At 39.1% G+C, this 20,735-nt stretch overlaps 2 protein-coding genes across 3 annotated transcripts in view; one reads left to right on the plus strand and one right to left on the minus strand.

Moving 5' to 3' along the window:
- Positions 1-20,735, minus strand: part of ufd1l (ubiquitin recognition factor in ER associated degradation 1) — a 188,206-nt gene that overhangs the window by 72,919 nt on the left and 94,552 nt on the right. The gene's annotated exons all lie outside the window — the stretch shown is intronic.
- septin5a (septin 5a) lies at positions 34-20,566 on the plus strand. Of its 2 annotated transcripts, XM_056259356.1 has the most exons (13): positions 34-214; positions 360-370; positions 9,271-9,361; positions 9,448-9,534; positions 10,067-10,190; positions 12,411-12,545; positions 16,032-16,149; positions 16,345-16,446; positions 16,679-16,775; positions 18,238-18,373; positions 18,522-18,624; positions 19,879-20,262; positions 20,293-20,566. In XM_056259356.1, exons 1-12 carry the CDS (start codon positions 49-51, stop codon positions 19,939-19,941), a joined length of 1,233 nt encoding a protein of 410 aa, XP_056115331.1. In that variant the 5' UTR covers positions 34-48; the 3' UTR covers positions 19,942-20,262; positions 20,293-20,566. The 2 variants fall into 2 exon arrangements, with proteins under 2 accessions (XP_056115331.1, XP_056115332.1); XM_056259357.1 differs by lacking the exons at positions 34-214; positions 360-370 and adding an exon at positions 7,497-7,802.

The following is a 20,735-nucleotide window of genomic DNA, read 5'->3' on the forward strand; positions in this document are numbered from 1 at the left end:
AGAAACGCCCTAGGCGCAGCTGTAGTATTCTGTAATAGGTTTCTATGAATGACGTGTGTGTGGGCGGGGTTTCGCCTGCGCTGGCCACGCCCCTCCACCCCTGAGGTTCCGAGCTCGAGACAGACCGAAGCCGAGCCCAGCAGAACTGCAGAGAGCGAGACAGGCCGAAACATGAGCACCAACATCAGATATAAGAGCAGGCTCATGAAATCCGGTAATGACACAGACACGGGGACTGTTTTTACTCTGTTTTTACTGTGAGTGAGTGGATGAAATGATGACTATTTCTCTCTTCCTGCCTGTGCATCTTCATCCTCGCGCACCTGCTTCCCTCATCCGACCTGCTGCTGCTGCTTCAGAGGACAGTGAGGTGAGAAACAGCAACTTTACCACACTGCGCAGTTTTACAGATGTTTTCAGAGTTCCTACCAATTTCAATGTACAAACCGCCGTCGTTTCCACACAAGTTAAACCGCGTGACAAAATCATACGACGCTCAATCTGACAGCGTTTTATACATATTGCTGCTTTCTTATGTGTTCACGCGAGCGTTTACGAGGTTTAACCCGGTTTCATCCGACTGTGTTGTTGCTGTCACCCTCCCTCGACTGACGCACTTCATTCCTTCAGGATTATAATAACGCATATCTCGTGCATTCGTCTGTCATGCATTCTTCTCCTGATCAGCAGCCTGAAGGAAATCTGATGTCTGTTGGCTGTTTTGTGTCGTCGATATGAGGATGATAGTGCTACTCCTCTCTGGAGGTGTTGTCATGGTTACAGGAGCTGGAGGCTGATGGTGCTGAGCTCTAGATGTTTGAGTGAAAGAGTGTTTCCTCCTCAACCAATATATCTATTGGTGTGGTGATGTGCATCTAAATGTGGTTTCAGATCTTGTTAAGCAGCATCACCCATAAAATGGGCTGTCGTGTCGATCATTTAAACAGTCGGGATGGGAACCTTTAGTCCACGTTTCAATCCGATTTGCTATTTAATATTGTTAGTGTCAGGTGGTATTATCATTCTGGAGAGCAAGCTATTGGCATCAATATTTCTAATCCATTTTCCCCAAAGAGAAAGACTGTATATTTTAAATGCATACACTGCTGTTCAAAAGTTTGGGGTCGGTAAGATTATTTTCTTTTAAAGAAATTACTTTTATTCAGCAAGGATGCATTCAATTGACCAAAAGTGACAGTAAAGACACTCATAATGTTACTGAATATTTCAATTTCTAATAAATGCTGTTCTTTATATATTTCTATTCATCAAAGAATAAAAAAAAAATGCAACACAGTTTCCACAAGCAACATGACAAGAATTTTGTTTTCAACATTGATAATAATCATAAATGTTTCTTGAGCAGTAAATCATCATATTAGACTGATTTCTGAAGGATCATGTGACACTGAAGACTGGAGTAATGATGCTGAAAATTCAGCTTTGACCACCGGAATAAATTACATTTTAAAATATATTCACATAGAAAATAAAATTGTAATAATATTTCACTATATTACTGTTTTTACTGTATTTCTGATCAAATAAATGCAGCCTTAGTTGGTGAGCAGAAGAGACTTCTTTCAAAAACATAAAAAAACGTTGTCAAACTTTTTTTTAAACGGTAGAACTGGTAAAATTAGGGTTTTTTGTTTTGTTTTTTGACTTTAACAGTATATTAGCACATGGTTTAGTGGTAAACCCTGAAGGCGAGTAACAAGTCGCTGGTTGCAATTTGCTGATTTGATCTCCATGAGAATTGTGCACTTGCATTTAGCATCTGTTAAATGATACAGCCAATACTTTCTATTTTACTATATGTACAGAAGCTGTTAGCGATTTCAGCACTTGAACCATGAACACATATGTGAAGTTCCTAGAAAACTCATCATCCTACGCAAAAGCAGAACGCAACAGCAAACACCCACACACCCACACACACATTCTGTCAATGCTTCAAGATCTCTCTTATCTCTCTCTCTCTCTCTCTCTCTCTCTCTCTCTCTCTCTCTCTGCATTGAAGCTTAATAGCTTAATGGTGTGGAAGGCTGGCTGCCATTTCAGACATGTCTTATTTATCTCTGAAAAGGTCACTGCATTGAAATAAAGCAGTGTGTGTGTGTGTGTGTGTGTGTGTGTGTGTGTGTGTGTGTGTGTGTGTGTGTGTGTTTCTATAGAACGAGATGTCTGCAGTGTGTGCTGTCAGTGAAGTGCGCAGCTGCATACAGCGTGACAGATGGCAGAATTGAAGTTTCTTTTGATCATGAAGTCAAATGGCCTGTGTAGTTGTTCAAATGCCACAGCGAGAAACGTCCATCTCAGTATCTACAGTATGAGAGAGGACAGAGCGTTCAGTACAAGCTCAAGAATAAGTTTTGGTTCAACTCTATTTGGATTAAGTGCCGTTTCACTAATATCCTTAAAGGGATACTCCACTTTTTTTGGAAATAGGCTCATTTTACAATTCCCCCAGAGTTAAACTGTTGAGTTTTACCGTTTTTGAACCCATTCAGCCGATCTCCAGTTCTGGCGGTACCACTTTTAGCATAGCTTAGCATACATCATTAAAGTGGACAAGACCATTAGCATTTCTAAAAAAAAAAATGACCAAAGAGTTTCGATATTTTTCCTATTTAAAACTTGATTCTTCTGTAGTTACATCGTGCACTAAGACCGACGGAAAATGTAAAGTTGCGATTTTCTAGGCTAATATGGCTAGGAACTATACTCTCATTCCTGCGTAATAATCAAGAAACTTTACTGCCGTACCATGAGAGCAGCAGGCGTAATGATATGACGCAGCGCCTGAAAATAGTTCCGTTGTGTTGACGGAAGGTGGCCTATTTTCAGGCGCTGCGTCATATCATTACGCCTGCTGCTCTCATGGTACGGCAGTAAAGTTTCTTGATTATTACGCAGGAATAAGAGAAAGAACTGGAGATCGGCTGAATGGATTCAAAAACGGTAAAACTCAACAGTTTAACTCTGGGAGAGTTGTAAAATGAGCCTATTTCCAAAAAAGTGGAGTATCCCTTTAAAGTTAACCCAAAAATTCAACCCAGTTGTCATTTGCTCACCCTAATGGCATTCGTTTCTTTTGTTTCCAAGAATTTACTTTGAATGCAGATAGTTCTAGAACTGGTAATGCATTTTGGAGCTGGACAGATGCTTATCACTGTTCATATTCACTGCATGCAAAACAGACGTTTCGACAAAAATTGATTGTGTTCCACAGAAGAAAGTAAGTCATGACATGAGGATGAGTGAAAAATGACAGAGATGTTATATTTGATTAAACTGTTCCTGCACATGTGAGTTCATTTAGCTCATTTACACTACCGTTCGAAAGGTCAGTAAGATTTTATTTTTTGAAAAGATTTTTTTTTTTTTTATTCAGCAAGGATCCGTTAAATTGATCAAAAGTAACAGTAAAGACATTTATAATGTTACAAAAAACTTAATTTCAAATAAATGCCGTTTTTGTTTACTTTCTATTATTCAACGAATCTTAAAAAAATAATCACCGTTTTAACGAACATATGAACTCTATTCAACTGATAATAATCAGAAATGTTTCTTGAGCGACAAATCATCATATTAGAGTGATTTCTGAAGGATCATGTGACACTGAAGACTGGAGTAATGATGCTGAAATTCAGCAATATATTCAACAGTTATTCTAAATTGTAATAATATCTCACAATATTTCTGTTTTACTGTATTTTAGATCAAATAAATGTAGCATTGGTGAGCAGAAAAGACTTCCAAAAACATTTTAAAAATCTTACCGATCTAAAACTTTTGAATAAATGTATGTGCAATACAGTGTTCCCTAAATATGATTCATGTTAATTGCTGTGGGAAGTTTAAACCCCAAAACTATCACCTTTGTGCCTCTGAGCATCACTGTAATAAGTGTACTGTAAGTTACCCTGGATAATAAGTTGAACCATTTAAACACATGCCTGTAATTACAAACAATCTGGTGAACCAGTAAGGCTGACATGGTCTGAAAGCGAGACTGTTCCTGGGTCTGTTTGTGCTTGACCCAGTGCAGCTGCCGTAGAGCCCCGAGGATGTTTAGTCAGCGCAGAAAGTCTCGTGTTCATCCACTTCTCTTCCTTCAGGCGTCTCTCCGCCCTTCCCATCATTATGACATCATCAGCATGTTCCAAACCCACATGCAGTGTAACATGAGACAGCTCACATGACATCATTGGTCCCACCTCACTCTTAAATATCACTGAACAGCAGTAAGAAAATCACTTTCTGAGATGAGCAGGATGTCTCTATTTAAATTAGAATTAGAAATGTTATTGTGCATAACTGTAGGGTTGGCTGGGCATTGCTATACAGTTGCTAAAGTATTCGGAATGCCGTTCTGTGCTTTATTATGTGGTTGCTAGGGTGTTCTGCATGGTTGCCAGGGTGTTGCTATGCAGTTGCTAAGGTATTTTCAATTGCTTTGTGTGCATTTCTATGCAATTGCAGTAAACTTTACTATTGCTGCAGTTGCGGTTGTTTTTAGTGTGTTGCTATGCAATTGTTAGGGTGTTCTGGGTGGTTGCCAGGGTGTCGCTATGCAGTTGCTAAGGTATTTTGAATTGCTTTGTGTGCATTTCAATGCAATTGCAGTACACTTTACTATTGCTGCAGTTGTGGTTGTTTTTAGTGTGTTGCTATGATATTGTTAGGGTGTTCTGCATGGTTGCCAGGGTGTTGCTATGCAGTTGCTAAGGTATTTTCAATTGCTTTGTGTGCATTTCTATGCAATTGCAGTAAACTTTACTATTGCTGCAGTTGTGGTTGTTTTTAGTGTGTTGCTATGCAATTGTTAGGGTGTTCTGGGTGGTTGCCAGGGTGTCGCTATGCAGTTGCTAAGGTATTTTGAATTGCTTTGTGTGCATTTCAATGCAATTGCAGTACACTTTACTATTGCTGCAGTCGTGGTTGTTTTTAGTGTGTTGCTATGCAATTGTTAGGGTGTTCTGGGTGGTTGCCAGGGTGTCGCTATGCAGTTGCTACGGTATTTTGAATTGCTTTGTGTGCATTTCTATGCAATTGCAGTAAGCTTTACTATTGCTGCAGTTGTGGTTGTTTTTAGTGTGGTGCTATGCAATTGTTTGGGTGTTCTGGGTGGTTGCCAGGGTGTCGCTATGCAGTTTCTAAAGTGTTCTGAATGCCTTTCTGTGTGTTACTACAGTATGTAATTGCTGAAGTGTTCTGGGTGGTTGTCAGTGCATTGCTATACAGTCGCCAAAGTATTCGAATGCCTTTTTTGTGCATTGTTGAGTTTGTGTAAGGAAAATATTAATATTTAAAACTTTATAAAGTAAAATAACTAGCTTCTGGGCAAACGAACATATGGATTCCACTTAAGTGTAAAGCGCAACTTATGCGAGTAATGCGACCAAAAAATTGTGATTCTCAATTTATCCAGAATCGTGCCGCTCTAGTTCACACAGAATACGTTTTTGCTGTAAAAAATACAAGACGCGACCTGCGTCTATATATATATATATTGACTTCATCAGAATGGTGCGAAACTTGGTAAAGGTTTTGGCACTTGCTATTTGAACACACAGAAAAAAATGTAAAAATAAATCATGGAAAAGGTTAAATGGTCCTGAAAAAAATAGTCACACTTGTATTGTTCGCAGTCAAAAATGAATCCATTGGAAACGAATGGGAGACGAATTTCATCAAGTTTAGTACTGCACCCAAACAAAATCTTACTGAAAACTAATTTTTTTTAGATTTATGTTTTGATTTTCTCACAGTTTTAGAGTAAAACATGCTTTGGAAAATATATATTTCATATAAAATTTAAAATAGTATTTTTATGCAGTCTGCATTCAAGATTCACGACAGATTAAGTTGGAAATTTCATCTTCAGGTCTATGCTCAAAAAGTGATTAACAGGTAATAAATGGGTCATAACTATTCCATAAATATTACTTAGTACCATAAAATCTCCTAAAAATACAAAATATTGAAATAAAAAATATTTTAGAAACAAAAATTATAATTCGATCCTTTTTGACTGCCATGCGAGCAGCACCAGAGGGTTAAATGTTTCCTCCATTTTAATACACTGATCGTATCAGAGTTCCTCAAACAAAACTGGTTTAAAACAATAGAGATATTGGATTGTGTCAGGTGGCACTCAGGGATGGCAGCTGGACAGTGAGAGGGTGTTGTTCTCTGTAGGGTGGGGGAACCGGGGCTATTGTATCACTCAAAGACATCTGTTCTGCTCTATTCAAAAGACCCCCTTTGGACCCCCCACCCCCCACCAGCACACTGATCATCTATATGCATGACCAGCACCCCCACCAACCCTATTATAGGGCAAATCATGCTTAATATCAAGATGTTTATTAGTGGTGTTTGCTCAGACATCACTATTACTATTGCTCATATTAGAGTTAGTGATCTGAACGACCCCAAACCTTTAGTATTAACCCCACCAGATCTGCATTTCACTCAGAAAATGTACAAAACGAATTTGAAGATTCAATCACACATATTCACTGAATCTTCCTGAAAAGCAGCTGGTCCAACAGGCATATATCATCATCGATAAGCACATGCTTGTAATATTACACATTTTTTGATGCGTTCAGTAAGTAAGATTTGAATTAATAAATTTAATCCAATCATTATTTTATCAAAAATAGAGTAAAAACAGTTATATTGTAAAATATTATTACAGTTTTTTTTTTGGATGATCAAAAAGTGATCAAAGCTTAATTTTGAGCATCATTACTCCAGTCTTCAGTGTCACATGATCCTTCAGAAATCATTCTAATATGATGATTTGCTGCTCATAGAAACATTTCTGATTATTATCAATGTTGAAAACAGTTGTGCTGCTTCATATTTTTGTGGAAACCATGATGCATTTTTTTCAGGATTCTTTGAATAGAAAGTTCAAGAGAACAGCATTTATTTGAAACTTTCGTAACAGTAAAAATGTCCTTACTGTAACTTTGGATCAATTTAATGCATCCTTGCTGTATAAAGTATCCATTCATTCAAAAGATGTTTTACAGACACCAAACTTTTGAACAGTATATATATTTTTATACAGGCAAAAATATGCATCCTCATAGCATTTGTAAGTAATACTACAGTAAAGGTCACTCTGCTGTGCTGTAGTCTGTAGAAAAGCTGTGTGTGTGCCAGTCTGGCAAGGTCTGGTGGGAAGGGTGTGGCTGCCATCTTACTAAATGTGTCTTGCTCCCTCACACACACACACACACACACACATAGAAATCCCTACACCTCAGAGCCATCTATGGAAAAAAAGTGGGGGAGGAATGAACGACTAAATGAATGAGTGTTTTTATTCCTGCCCCCCTTTCCTGTCTAAAATTGCTTCCATGCTTTTTTTCCCCTTTACGTTTTTTCGTTTCTCTTACTCACTCTCTCTCTCTCTCTCTCTCTCTCTCTCTCTCTCTCTCTCTCTCTCACTACCTTCTTTTGTCAGTCTTTCATTCAGTCTTGGGGATTCCTCTATCTGCCTGTCTGAACACGGCATGCTGGGATGTGCCATGGGCAACACACAGACAGAAATCAAGGAAAAAGAAAGCGGAGATTGTTTATAGAGGAAGAGAGTGGTAAACTGAGAGTCAGAGAGAGAGAGAGAGAGAGAGAGAGAGAGAGAGAGAGGTCACGCTGGTTTAAAGGCGGACGGCACACATTTCTGAGGCGTCTGGTTCAGGATGGACAACATGATGCTGCAGGAGAAACTGGTGGAGAAACTTCTGTGTCCCCGAACCAGAACCACCCGACAGAAGGTTCGGTGTTTATATGTCTTGTAAATGTTATATATATATATATATATATATATATATATATATATATGTACTTACTAGTAAACTAAATGGAAGCATATTCAGTTGCAGCTTTATATATATACAGTATATATGAGACTATATGAGAAAAGCCGCAAAAGAATATGCTTCCATTTAGTTTATTAATAAGTGTTATTGTAAATAGTATGACATCACACACTGAAAAAATTATTTCCTTACTCAGTATTTTGTCTTTTTTACAGTATAAGTATTTAAGCATTCTTAAATGAAGACACATTTTCTTGAGAAGCAAAATTACAAGATTTTAAGTCTTGTTTACTGAAAAATTATTCAAAATTAAGTGAGCTTATGGTTAAAACAAGAAAAATATCTGCCAGTGGGGTCAGAAAAATAATCTTGTTTTCATTTTTTAATTAAGTTTATTTTTCTGAGCCAGATTGGCAGACCCCGAATTTAGCATAAATTCACTTATTTCTGATGCATTTTTCAGAAAATAACACTTAATATCTTTTTTTTTTGTATCTTGATTTAAGAATGTTAAGATATTTGTGCTAAAAAAAAACAAGTCAAAAACAGATTTTAATTTGAGGAAAAAAAAATTTTTGCAGTGCATGCATGATATTATGCACATTTTGGTGCTTTGAATGTTTATTCAGTTAAAGATTTGAACAAACCTCTGTGCATCAAGCCTGATTATTATTAACCCTAACTATTAATCTTTCGTGTGTAACTAGCAAGCACATTTAGAATACCTCAGCAACACCCTAGCAACCACCCTGAAAACCCAAACAGCCCTGAAGGCGAAAAATCCTTCAGAACACTTTAGCAACAGCATAGTTTTGCTTCAGAAAATGTAAAAAATCTCATTGTTTTTATATGTAATTGAATTCCACACACATCTTCTCTCACACACACTGTGCATGTGGGGTGAGATACGGCAGGGTTTCTCTTTTCTAGCACGATGGACTGCGGAAACACACATGACAGGCTGTGAGATGCTCTGGCAGTCAGATGAGTTGTGTTTGGCCCAAGTTTGAGTGTGTTAAAAAGACCTTTTCAGCTTATGTAAATATGGCTTCTGTGTGTGTATATATGGCCACTCGGTTTGGCCTGAACACTGAGCTGGTTCTGCTGTCGGGTTTGATCGTGATTTTGCTTTCATTCAGCGCATAACCGTCAGTAATATTAGTGTTCTCAGTGTCTGTTTGAGCGGTTATGAATGCTGAGCAGTTTCCGGCACAGTTGGTAGATCTGCAGGAGTCTCAACACTACTGGCATTTTCATGCTCTGCTATTTTTGTGCCAGTCTGACGATTCACAAAAGCTCTGTCTTAAAGGGACAGTTCACCCAAAATAATCATTCAAAACCTGTATAACTTTCTTTCTTCCAGGAGAAATAATACAGCACATTCATTCTTCAACACAAAATCATTTTTGGCTTTTTCTTTCAGGACAAGCAGTATGTCGGCTTTGCCACGCTTCCTAATCAGGTCCACAGGAAGTCGGTGAAGAAGGGCTTCGACTTCACCCTCATGGTGGCAGGTATGTCTGAGATCATCATTATAGCATGTGACACTGACTTCATGCTCATCTTTGTCAAAAACAAGAACATTGTGTGTGTGTTTTAGGTGAATCTGGATTGGGCAAGTCTACTCTAGTTAACAGCCTCTTCCTCACAGATCTCTATAAAGACAGGAAATTACTAAATGCAGAAGGTAAGAATTGTCTTAAAGGAACAGTACACCAAAAAAAAAAAAAAAATCTGTTTTGTTTATATTAAGCATACAATATACTCTACTGTTGAAAAAAAAAATCCCCAAATAAAAGAATACTTTTATTCAGCAAGAATGCATTCAATTGATCAAAAGTGACAGTAAAGACACAAGATTTAATTTAAGTTATTTATTATATTTAAATAAATGCTGTTCTTTTGGACTTTTTATTCATCAAACAAAAGTATTAAACTGTTTTCAGCCTAGATACTAAAGAGAAATGTTTCTTGAGCAGCAAATCATCATATTAGAATGATTTCTGAAGGATCATGTGACACTGAATACTGGAGTAATGATGCTGAAAATTCAGCTTTGATCACAGGGGGAAAAATAAATAATTTTAACATATTTAAAAAGAAAATGGATTTTTTCAATTATAATAATATTTCACAAAATTACTGTTTTTACTGTATTTTTTATCAAATAAATACGTTTTTGTCAGTTTTTATGCTATATTGTGTGTTTCCTGTGACAGAGCGTATTAATCAGACAGTTGAGATCACCAAACACACGGTGGACATTGAGGAGAAAGGAGTCAAACTCAAACTCACTATTGTGGACACGCCGGGGTTTGGAGACGCGGTCAATAATAATGAATGGTGAGAATTCAGCTGTTCCCAGCATCACATGACAATTCAATTACGAAACAGATAATTATGGGCTTGGATGCTTTATTGCTCAATACAGCATTTTATGAAAGCAAAAAGTCTTTTATGGTGTGTTGTGTTCACACTTATAGTTCAGTTTGTTTGGTCCGAACCAAAAAAAAAAAAACATTTTAACACTGAACCTAAAGATGTTGAACCTAAAGGCTTAGGGATACGTTCACAACCTGATTGGTCGGCTTTTAGTACGTACGACTGAACTTACCGAACATCCAAAACAATGTTGTGTGCTGGGCTAAATGTGCTCGCTGTATGTACGTAGTCTACATATGATGGTATTTTGACCAGCTGAGAACTCGTGAAGAGCTTATAAAATGTGTAAAGGAGTCAAAACAACAGCAGGAATCCCTCCGTCACACACACAAACACAGATCTGCTGTGAGGAGACGCGGTTCTGATGCCTGTACCGAATTGTGATGGGCAACATTGCGACAATAGGTACTATGCTTGAGCTTTCTGTCCTTTATAGGGCCGCATGTTCTGACATCATGCCCTGTTTTTGGTCTGTGCTGCGCTCATAGTTCAGTCGAACCGCACCAGAGTTCGTTTGGAAGCAGATCGAGACCCATTTTTTCAGTGGACTTGGTCAGCTTGTTTGGTGGCTCCAGGGTTCAGATGGCAGCGATCACACTTATTCAAATGAACCGCACTAACAGAGCAATCGCACCAGGGTTCGTTTTAATCCAACCAAACATGCCAAGTGTGAACACATCCTTAGTCATGGCACAATATAACACAGGCTCGAGTGTCTAAGGTCAGGGTTTCACAAACTTGGGTTTGTCAGGGCAAGGGGTTTGTGAGTTAATGCAAAGATAAATCATGAAAAAATTAAATAAATGCTGAAAATAAATAGAGTAAAATAAAATGAATAAAATAAAGTTATTGAAATAATAATTCAATTAATTAAAGGTGCCGTAGGTGATTGTCTGCAGAAACATTTTTTGTTATGCTGGTTGAAAGTCTCCTCATATCCTGATAGCAATCACTCTATATGTCGTCTGTGGAAGGCGTAGCACCATAAAATGTTCGTTCAACCGTTGTGTATCGTGGAACGGTCTTATAGCATGTGTTCCCTGTCGGTCCATGTGTGTTTGCATACCAGTGCGCAGGCTGTTCACGCAGACATAAGTCATCAGCGCGTTCACGTACGCTGTGCAGACAGAGCGAGAATGGCAGGCAAGCAGCAACAACCTAACTTTCCTTCTGAACCGACAACAAGTGGCACTGGCAAAGGATCTATGATCTATATATCTTCATCGGAGCCAAGCAGACTTTCATCGAGGAAACCCTGTCATGCAAGAAATATTATTACACACAGACAAGTTTTGCTAGCTAAACAAACCGAAAACTTGCTGCAACTAATTCTGTTTTTAAAAATTAGTTTTCGTTTGGTATAGTACTGTTACTCACTGTACTGTAAAGTTTTCTCACTTGTGAATGACACATGATGTATTGCAGTAACGTTGTCTCCAGTCTTCTGGGCTGTGCGTTTATGCTTTCAGGAGGCGTGGCTTTGGACGACGATGGGACGTATGCTTTTACTGCTATCAGGCTAAAGTTAGCATTTTCCCAGATGTCCTACAGCACCGTTAATTTAATTCAAATTAATGTAAATAGTCAAAAAATCAAAATTAAAGACATACTAAAAACGTTTTACCTGCATGTCGTGATATTAAAGTCACCATGAATTCAAAATTGACAATCCCTATTTTTTTTTTTTTCAAGGGAACATTGCAGTATGTATTAAAAATGATTTATCTGTGCACATCATTATTTATTTATTTTCAATTCATGTGCCCTTGTAATCTTTAATCAAAATAACTTTTTGACGAGGACGGGGCAACCTGTCACTCACAAGAGATCCACCAATACATACACACCCTACATTTGTTCTTGTTCCAGAAGACGTTTCACTCGGATATACGTCACAATAGGGAAGAAAATACTATCACAACTTCTGTTTCATGCCGACATTAGCCAGCATCAGAGAACCGTGAACCTGACTGTGCTGAAATAGCAACTTAAAAACTTAAAATCAAGTAAATAATTTAGGTCAAAGGGGTTCGGTTGAAAAAAAATTGTGAATCCTTGTCCTAATCTGTTATTGTGTTCAGTTCTGATCTGAAGAGTGTGTGTTTATCTGTGTGTTTGCAGTTGGAAGCCCATCACAGACTACATCGACCAGCAGTTTGAGCAGTACTTCAGAGATGAGAGCGGACTGAACAGAAAGAACATACTAGACAACAGAGTGCACTGCTGCCTGTACTTCATACCACCGTTTGGACACGGGTACGAAAACACCCTTTATATGAGTGTGGGAGCGGGGCTGTCTTATATGGGTCAAGTTCACATGCATCCTTCTCCACATTTGCATAATAATACAAGTGTATTTGGGGAGGATGGTCCATTGTGCCCGTTTGTAACGTATGTTAATGGCAGTCTTTAGAATTTGTTTGTCTTTGAGTGCAAAATGTACAATTAGCACATATTCCTTACTACTCCAAATCAATAGATATCAGTAAATTGTTAAGAACCCCATTTGAATTCAGCTGTCTCCAAGTATTAATTTACTTAATTATACTAAAAAAGAATAAAACTTATTTTAAGATTATATACAGATGAATTAAAATTAGCACCTTATCAATATTAGTTAATATGCTTCCTTTTACAGTCCTGTTACCCATGTGCATACTATGTACTTATTATAGTAATTACAATTACTGGGTAATAACTAGGTGCTAACCCTGAACCTACCCCTAACCCATGTACTTAACTTATATTAGCTAGTACTTTCTATGTAAGTACACTGTAAGTACACGTAAGTACTGTACTGTAATAGGAAGCGTTACCCATATAAGTTAACAAACCTGCCACTGACTCTCAAATGTGAATTCATGAGTTCATATTTAATTTAATTCTTGAGTGAGACAATTTTGATTATTGATTTTTCACATACAGTATTGTTCAAGATTGCTGGACAGTTACAAAGTATTCTAAGTCTTACTTTGTTTCTGTTTTCAATTCCGGTCAAAATTTACGTGAAAAGTTACTAATGCCAAATTTTAGTTTTGATTATTGTACCGGTAAATGAAAATCATATTTAGTCACTTTCGTGACTGTCAGTAATTTGTGAGCTACACGTGTATAATAAGTATAATAATGACTAGGATGTGTAAGTTTAGCAAAGAAGATACAATTATTTATTTATTACTTTATTTATTACTTATATGTGTTACATGTGTGTCCTGTGTTTCTCCCTGCATTGTGTTTTGGTTCAGTCCTGTATCTCAGTTTTCCCGCTCCTCGTTTGTGTTCAGTTCCTTCACCTGTTTCTAGTTAATTTGCCCCAGCTGTGTCTTGTTCCCATGATCCGTTCTCTGTGTATGTAAACCCTGTGTTCTCCCTCACTCCTTGTCGGTTCTCGTTTATGTAAGATGTGTGTATCCTCTGTCTGTTTTCCTGCCTGTACCAGTTTGATTTATTAGTAAAGTATATTGTTTTTGGAAATCCTGATCTCCTCGTGCTTCCTGCCGACACACACCGTAACAGAAGAACCGACCATAAAGAAATGGACCACAGAAACACGGAATCCACTATGTTCGACCAGAACGGTAGTACTCTGGAGGAATTTGCTGAAGTTTTCCTTCACCTTTACCAGGATGGGAGCTGGGATGAGTACTTCCTGCAGCAGCAGTTCTGGAGCGGGTTAGATGATCCACTCGCCCAGATACTGTTGTTGGATGATATCAACCTACCTCTCATCCAATTCATTGACCGCACTCTGTGGATGTGTGGTTCCTCACTCACCGTGGGAGACATCCAGCCCGATCTACTCGTCCAGCCCGATCTCCCGTCCTGCCCTGTCGAGGAAGATCCTGAGCTTCCACCGCTGATTCCGCCCAGTTCTAAGCCGTCTTCGCCGCTGGTCCTGTCCAGCTCAAAGTCCTCTTCGCCGCTGGTCCTGTCCAGCTCAGAGCCCTCTTCGCCACTGGTCCTGTCCAGTCCAGAGCAGTCTTCGCTGCTGGTCTTGTCCAGCCCAGAGCAGCCTGCACCACTGGTTCCGTCCAGCCCAGCCAAGCCTGCACCACTGGTTCCGTCCAGCCCAGCCAAGCCTTCTCCGCTGGTTCTGTCCAGCCCAGAGCAGCCTGCACCGCTGGTCCTGTCCAGCTCAAAGTCCTCTTCGCCGCTGGTCCTGTCCAGCTCAGAGCCCTCTTCGCCGCTGGTCCTGTCCAGCTCAGAGCCCTCTTCGCCGCTGGTCCTGTCCAGCTCAAAGTCCTCTTCGCCGCTGGTCCTGTCCAGCTCAGAGCCCTCTTCGCCGCTGGTCCTGTCCAGTCCAGAGCAGTCTCCGCTGGTTCTGTCCAGCCCAGAGCAGCCTGCACCACTGGTTCTGTCCAGCCCAGCCAGGCCTGCACCGCAGCTTCACGTCGCCTGCCCGCCTGCGCCTCCCTGCACGCCTGCCGAACCTGAGCTTCCCTGCACGCCTGCCGAGCCTGAGCTTCCCTGCACGCCTGCCGAGCCTGAGCTTCCCTGCACGCCTGCCGAGCCTGAGTTTACCTGCACGCCTGCCGAGCCGGAGCTTACCTGCACGCCTGCCGAGCCGGAGCTTCGCGTCACGCCGGCCGAGCCAGAGCCTTCTCCGCTGGTCCCGTCCAGCCCTTCTGAGCCGTCACCACTGGTTCCATCCAGCATAGCCGGGCCTTCACCGCTAGCCCAGCCAGAGACTTTCCACGTCCCGTCTGACCACCCAGAGACTGTCCACGTCCCAGAGCCTGTCCCAGAGCCTGTGATTCCCCCCAAGAAAGTTTTGGGGGGGGGGATATAGGCCACCTGAAGGTGCGTCTCCGCCATGGCCACCCCAAGGTGCGTCTCCGCCATGGCCGCCCGAAGGTGCGTCTCCGCCATGGCCGCCCGAAGGTGCGTCTCCGCCATGGCCGCCCGAAGGGGATTCTCCGCCAGGACCGCCCGAGTGGTGGTCTCCTACTCCGCCATGGCCCCCTGACCAGCCTGCTCCGCCCTGGAGGCTTCCTGCTCAGGGTAGGCCACGCCCTCGTCAGCCTCCAGGGCGCCCGCCCCCCCACCCCTATTGAAGTTATACGGCGCGAGGACGCGCCTTTTTGGAGGGGGCGTTATGTTACATGTGTGTCCTGTGTTTCTCCCTGCATTGTGTTTTGGTTCAGTCCTGTATCTCAGTTTTCCCGCTCCTCGTTTGTGTTCAGTTCCTTCACCTGTTTCTAGTTAATTTGCCCCAGCTGTGTCTTGTTCCCATGATCCGTTCTCTGTGTATGTAAACCCTGTGTTCTCCCTCACTCCTTGTCGGTTCTCGTTTATGTAAGATGTGTGTATCCTCTGTCTGTTTTCCTGCCTGTACCAGTTTGATTTATTAGTAAAGTATATTGTTTTTGGAAATCCTGATCTCCTTGTGCTTCCTGCCGACACACACCGTAACAATATGCAGGTCAATACATATTTTTGGACTAATGACTAGTACTGGCTAGAATAAATAATAAACATGATTCATCGATCAGTGCTTTTAATACTCAAGTACATTAAAAATCAATTACTTTTGTACTTTTACTCAAGTAATATTGAAAATGAGTATGAATACTTTTACTGGAGGTATCTGTACTTTTAATTTGTGTACTTCCATAATCCACCGCTGGTATTTAATACATAATAGAAGTCAATTGAAACAGAGATGGGGTGGTGGTGAAATAAGATATATATAGATATCATATGCATCAGTTACTTAGACTCATTGTTGCTTTTACTGTTTAGTTTGCGGCCGGTGGACGTGGAGTTCATGAAGGCTCTACATGAGAAAGTGAACATCATTCCTCTGATCTCTAAAGCCGACTGTCTCACGCCGAACGAAGTGAAAAAACTCAAGGACAGGGTGAGTGGACACGATCTGATCTGATGTCCTCTGAAACTCAGTTAACTATAAATCTGATTATTTCTGTGGTGGTGCTCCTGATGGAATCAATTAGTTTATATACTAGACCAAACGCATCCGATTCAAGCTAGTTGTTAACGAGGTGTGAAACACAACACAAGATGCGCTTCATACTGTAGATGTGTTTTCCTGCAGGTGCGAGACGAGATCGAGCGCTTCGGGATTAAAGTGTATCAGTTTCCTGAGTGTGACTCTGATGAAGAGGAGGAGTTCAAACAGATGGACAAAGAGCTGAAGGTCCGGCAAACACATCTATGAGTCTCATCTCCTAAATATCATATTTTCAGAAACGATTTTGAATGAACTTGAATCCATTTGGATTGATTTTACCCATATTATGGTCTTTTTGCTTTTACTTTAATGCAAAAAGCATGTTAAAGCAAGGTGTATTGATTGAAAAATAAAAGAATACCAGGTCTTATGTAATGAACATTGAATGATTTATGTGTCGTGTGTGTGTGTGCTGTAGGAGTGCACTCCGTTTGCTGTCATTGGCAGTAATGCAGTGGTGGAGGCCAGAGGTCAGAGGGTCAGAGGTCGTCTTTACCCCTGGGGTATCGTGGAAGGTCGGTATTCTTATACAGTAAATACACAAACGCAGATATGAATACTTTGCATATGGTTTGCAAGCATGCAGTCCTGTTTTACATACAGTACTTTAATGCCTCTTAACGTTACTAAGGAGAAAACAAACCTCAGTTCTGAAAATAGATTTTCCTTCAAATATCTGCTGTGTAATTATTTAGGTAGTTAGATGCAAACATGTCTGCTGGTTTATAAATGTAGTTTAACTGGAAACACTTTACACAGGGTTCCCGCGGGGTCTTAAATAGCCTTAAAAGCATTGGAATTTATTCATTTGGAAATAATACCTTAAAAAGACTTTAAAAAGTCTTGAATTTTGATGTCTGGGTCTTAAAAATTGTGCTGTATGTAACTTCTCCGTATTGTATTTTTCCTCAAAAGTTTCATTTGTCAACCACGATTATTGTAATTTTTGATGTTTATTGCTCAGGGGTCTCTCAGTTCACCATATTCCCAGCATGGAATAAGTAGCTAATGTTAAAAAACAACTTAACATTGTTCGGCAAACTTTCTTGTGGCCTACTGAAATGTTTTTATTTTTCACACCTGCTTGGCTTATCATCTTTTACCCGTTCCACATTTGAAAAATAAATGAACACAAGTTCAAGGATTTTGTTTTTCTTTGCTGGTAGGGACGTGAAATAGGTATTAATTTTTTATATAAATGCTCTTAAAAAGACTTGAATTGAACTTGAAGAAACCTGTAGGAACCCTGTTTACAATGAGGTTCCATTTGTTAACATTAGTTAACAACATTATTTAACGTGAACAAAAATACTATTAAAATCATTTTAGTTCATGTTAATTTGAACATTTATCTATAGTATAAACCATTGAATTTGTAATAACTAACGTAAACAAAGATTAATACATCATGCTTTAACAAATGAGTTGCTCATTGTTATACAGTAATGTATGATAATGCATTAACTAATGGGACCTTATTGTAAAGTGTTACAGTTTGACTACTGTATATAGCACTCCCTGTGGCAATAGTGGGAATGCAATAGTGTTTTGACACATTTTGGAAACAGTGATGAAATGTGCATATTTTTACAGTGTTTAAGCTCACGTACACATGCAGTTTTTCCGGCCTTTTAGTGCTTGTCTGTGCATGATTCAATACTGCAGGTGTCTCAAAAATGTATTGTTGGCTCTGTGACCAACTCAGTTCTTTTGTTGTAAATCGCTTCGGATGAAAGCATCTGCTAAATGCATAAATGTATTTGTAAATGCCATATAATACAGGCTTTTAGGCTAAAAGGTTTTTGCACAAAACCCCCTGTGCTGTGCAAGAGGAATGGTGTGCAATGGTGGTCTTGATACTGGTATTTCAATACACACTGCCAATGTAAATGAGAATCAGCATGTGTAAAACTATGTTTCAGAAGTGTTTGTGTCTGTGTTCATTAACTCTATTGCATTTCTTTGTGTTTTGTTCAGTGGAGAATCAGTCTCACTGTGACTTTGTGAAACTGAGGAACATGCTGATTCGCTCTCACATGCACGACCTGAAAGACGTGACGTGTGACGTGCACTACGAAAACTACAGAGCCCACTGCATCCAGGAGATGACCAGGTGTGTGTAACATTCACAGACTGATTCATGTGAATATAATGGGGATATAATATAATAATATAATTTAACAGGGAAGAAAAACACTGGCTCTGAGGCTTCTTTCCAGCCTAGATGGAGTTAATATGAGACATGTTTGTGTGTGTTTCAGTAAACTTGCACAAGATAACCGTACGGATAGTCCGCTACCCATCCTGCCTCTGCCAACACCAGACGGAGAGACGGAGAGACTCATCAAGATGAAGGATGAAGAGGTATAAAACTTTCTTTAGTGTGTAATGTTACTGTCTGAGCATGAAAAAGGTCTGTAAAGTCCCAAAGCTCCAAAGTCAACAGTCAACGATGCAAAAATATGAGAAAAATAATGAACTTTCAAGCATGAAAACCTGTTCTAGTAGAGCCCAAAAACAACATCAAGACTTTGTAAAAGGGTGTAATAGGTCCTCTTTAAAGCATCACAGAGATATGTGCTATAGTTTGTTACATAAATCGCTAACGCTTCCTTTTACAGTCCTGTTACCCATGTACTTACTATGTACTTATTATAGTAATTACAATTACTGGGTAATAACTAGGTATAACCCTGAACCTACCCCTAACCCATGTACTTACCTTATATTAGCCAGTACTTTCTAGGTAAGTACACTGTAAGTACACGTAAGTACTGTACTGTAAAAGGAAGCGTTACCCATAAATCCATACAGTTGTTAGGATTAATTTATATTCAGGGTCTCTTTAGACACATTTGCATTAGAATGTGTTGTTATAGGTATTCTAGATGATTTAATTGCCAATAATGATTGTGTTTATTAGGGCCAATATTATAAATCTATACTTTTTTGTTGATTTTTCATATTTATGTTCAAATGTAGACATTTTTCTTCATATTCTTCAAATGAGGAAGAACCCAGGCGATTTTTTTGTAACGTAGCCATGCTGCAATATTAAATTTAAATAGTGAACCAGAGCAGTGCACAACTAGAGACGTGAATCATTACTCCAGTCTTCAGTGTCTCATGATCCTTCAGAAATCATTCTAATATGAGGATTTGATGCTCAAGAAACATTTCTGATTATTATCAATGTTGAAAACAGTTCATATTTTTGTGGAAATTCTTTGATGAATAGAAGGTTTATTTGAAATAGAATCTTTTGTAACATTATACATGCCTTTACTGTCACTTTTGATCAATTTAATGCATCCTTGCTGATTAAAAATGTTAATTTATTTTAAACAAACAACTTTTTAACGGTAGTGTATATGCTTTATGCGAAATCAATCTTTAAAACATTATAATAATGTACAGTAAAAAAAGATGGTAAAAGCATAGAAAACGAGTATTGTGTTTGAAATGGAAACCCCCTTATATTATATGCTTCTAATCAGTTCAATAAGGATAATAAGAAAGCATGCTAATATTGCTATAGTGCATTTGAGTTTTTTCACCAGTGTAAAGTACAGGAAAGTTACAATGACATTTTTCTGATTGTGTGTTTTGTTTGTGCAGCTGAAGAGAATGCAGGAGATGCTGGAAAAGATGCAACAACAGATGCATGAGAAAGACCAGTGATGCTGCCTGACACACACACACACACTACAGCCCTCACTGCACCCCTCAGATGTGAATGCATTTAAATGATACTGTACAAATATCATATCTAGAGGTCTGACCACCAGATACGCTCTGTTCATCTGCTCGGTGCTTCTGTCTGCCTGGATCAAATATGGTGCAGCTGTTATGTGATTCATCATGTGTTCATGAGGAGCGTACATAAACCTGTTTACCATTAACTTAAATTAACTTCTAAAGGGATCTAATTTATATTGACTTTTTTTTTTATTTGCTTAGCAAGACGAATGCGTGTGTAAGTTGTTTTCTGACAGTGCAGGGGTTTATTAACGTGTATGTGTGTGTTTGGAGAGAGCGAAAGAGAGTGTGTGAGGTCCTTTTGCTATGAATTTGTTGGGTTCAATGGCAGTTTTGGTTTTTATAGTGAATGTGAACATACAGCTCCAATAATTGTTATCTCTAAACATACTCAGAATGCTGTTTTTTGCTTGTTTTATAACAATAATAATTGGAATAAAATCTATTCCATTATTATCAGTGTTAATGGCCTTTAATAATTTAATAATTTATATTATTATCATGTCAATTGTTTATGTAAAGCTTGCTAATAAATGTGAATAATTTATCAGTTGTCATTGTATTTGTTTGCTAGTTTCATGTCACATGATTGATCGGTATCTGTTCAATCATGATGTCAGAACTAGGTATATCCTTTATAAGACAATTTAAATATATTTCTTTTATTGTTTAAATACAGAATGTGAAATGTGTTTCAGATACGGGATGATTCCTGT

The sequence above is a fragment of the Rhinichthys klamathensis genome, unplaced genomic scaffold (assembly GCF_029890125.1).
Source record: "Rhinichthys klamathensis goyatoka isolate OS25496 unplaced genomic scaffold, OSU_Roscu_1.1 h1tg000167l_1, whole genome shotgun sequence".
NCBI classification, from domain to species: Eukaryota; Metazoa; Chordata; class Actinopteri; order Cypriniformes; family Leuciscidae; genus Rhinichthys; species Rhinichthys klamathensis.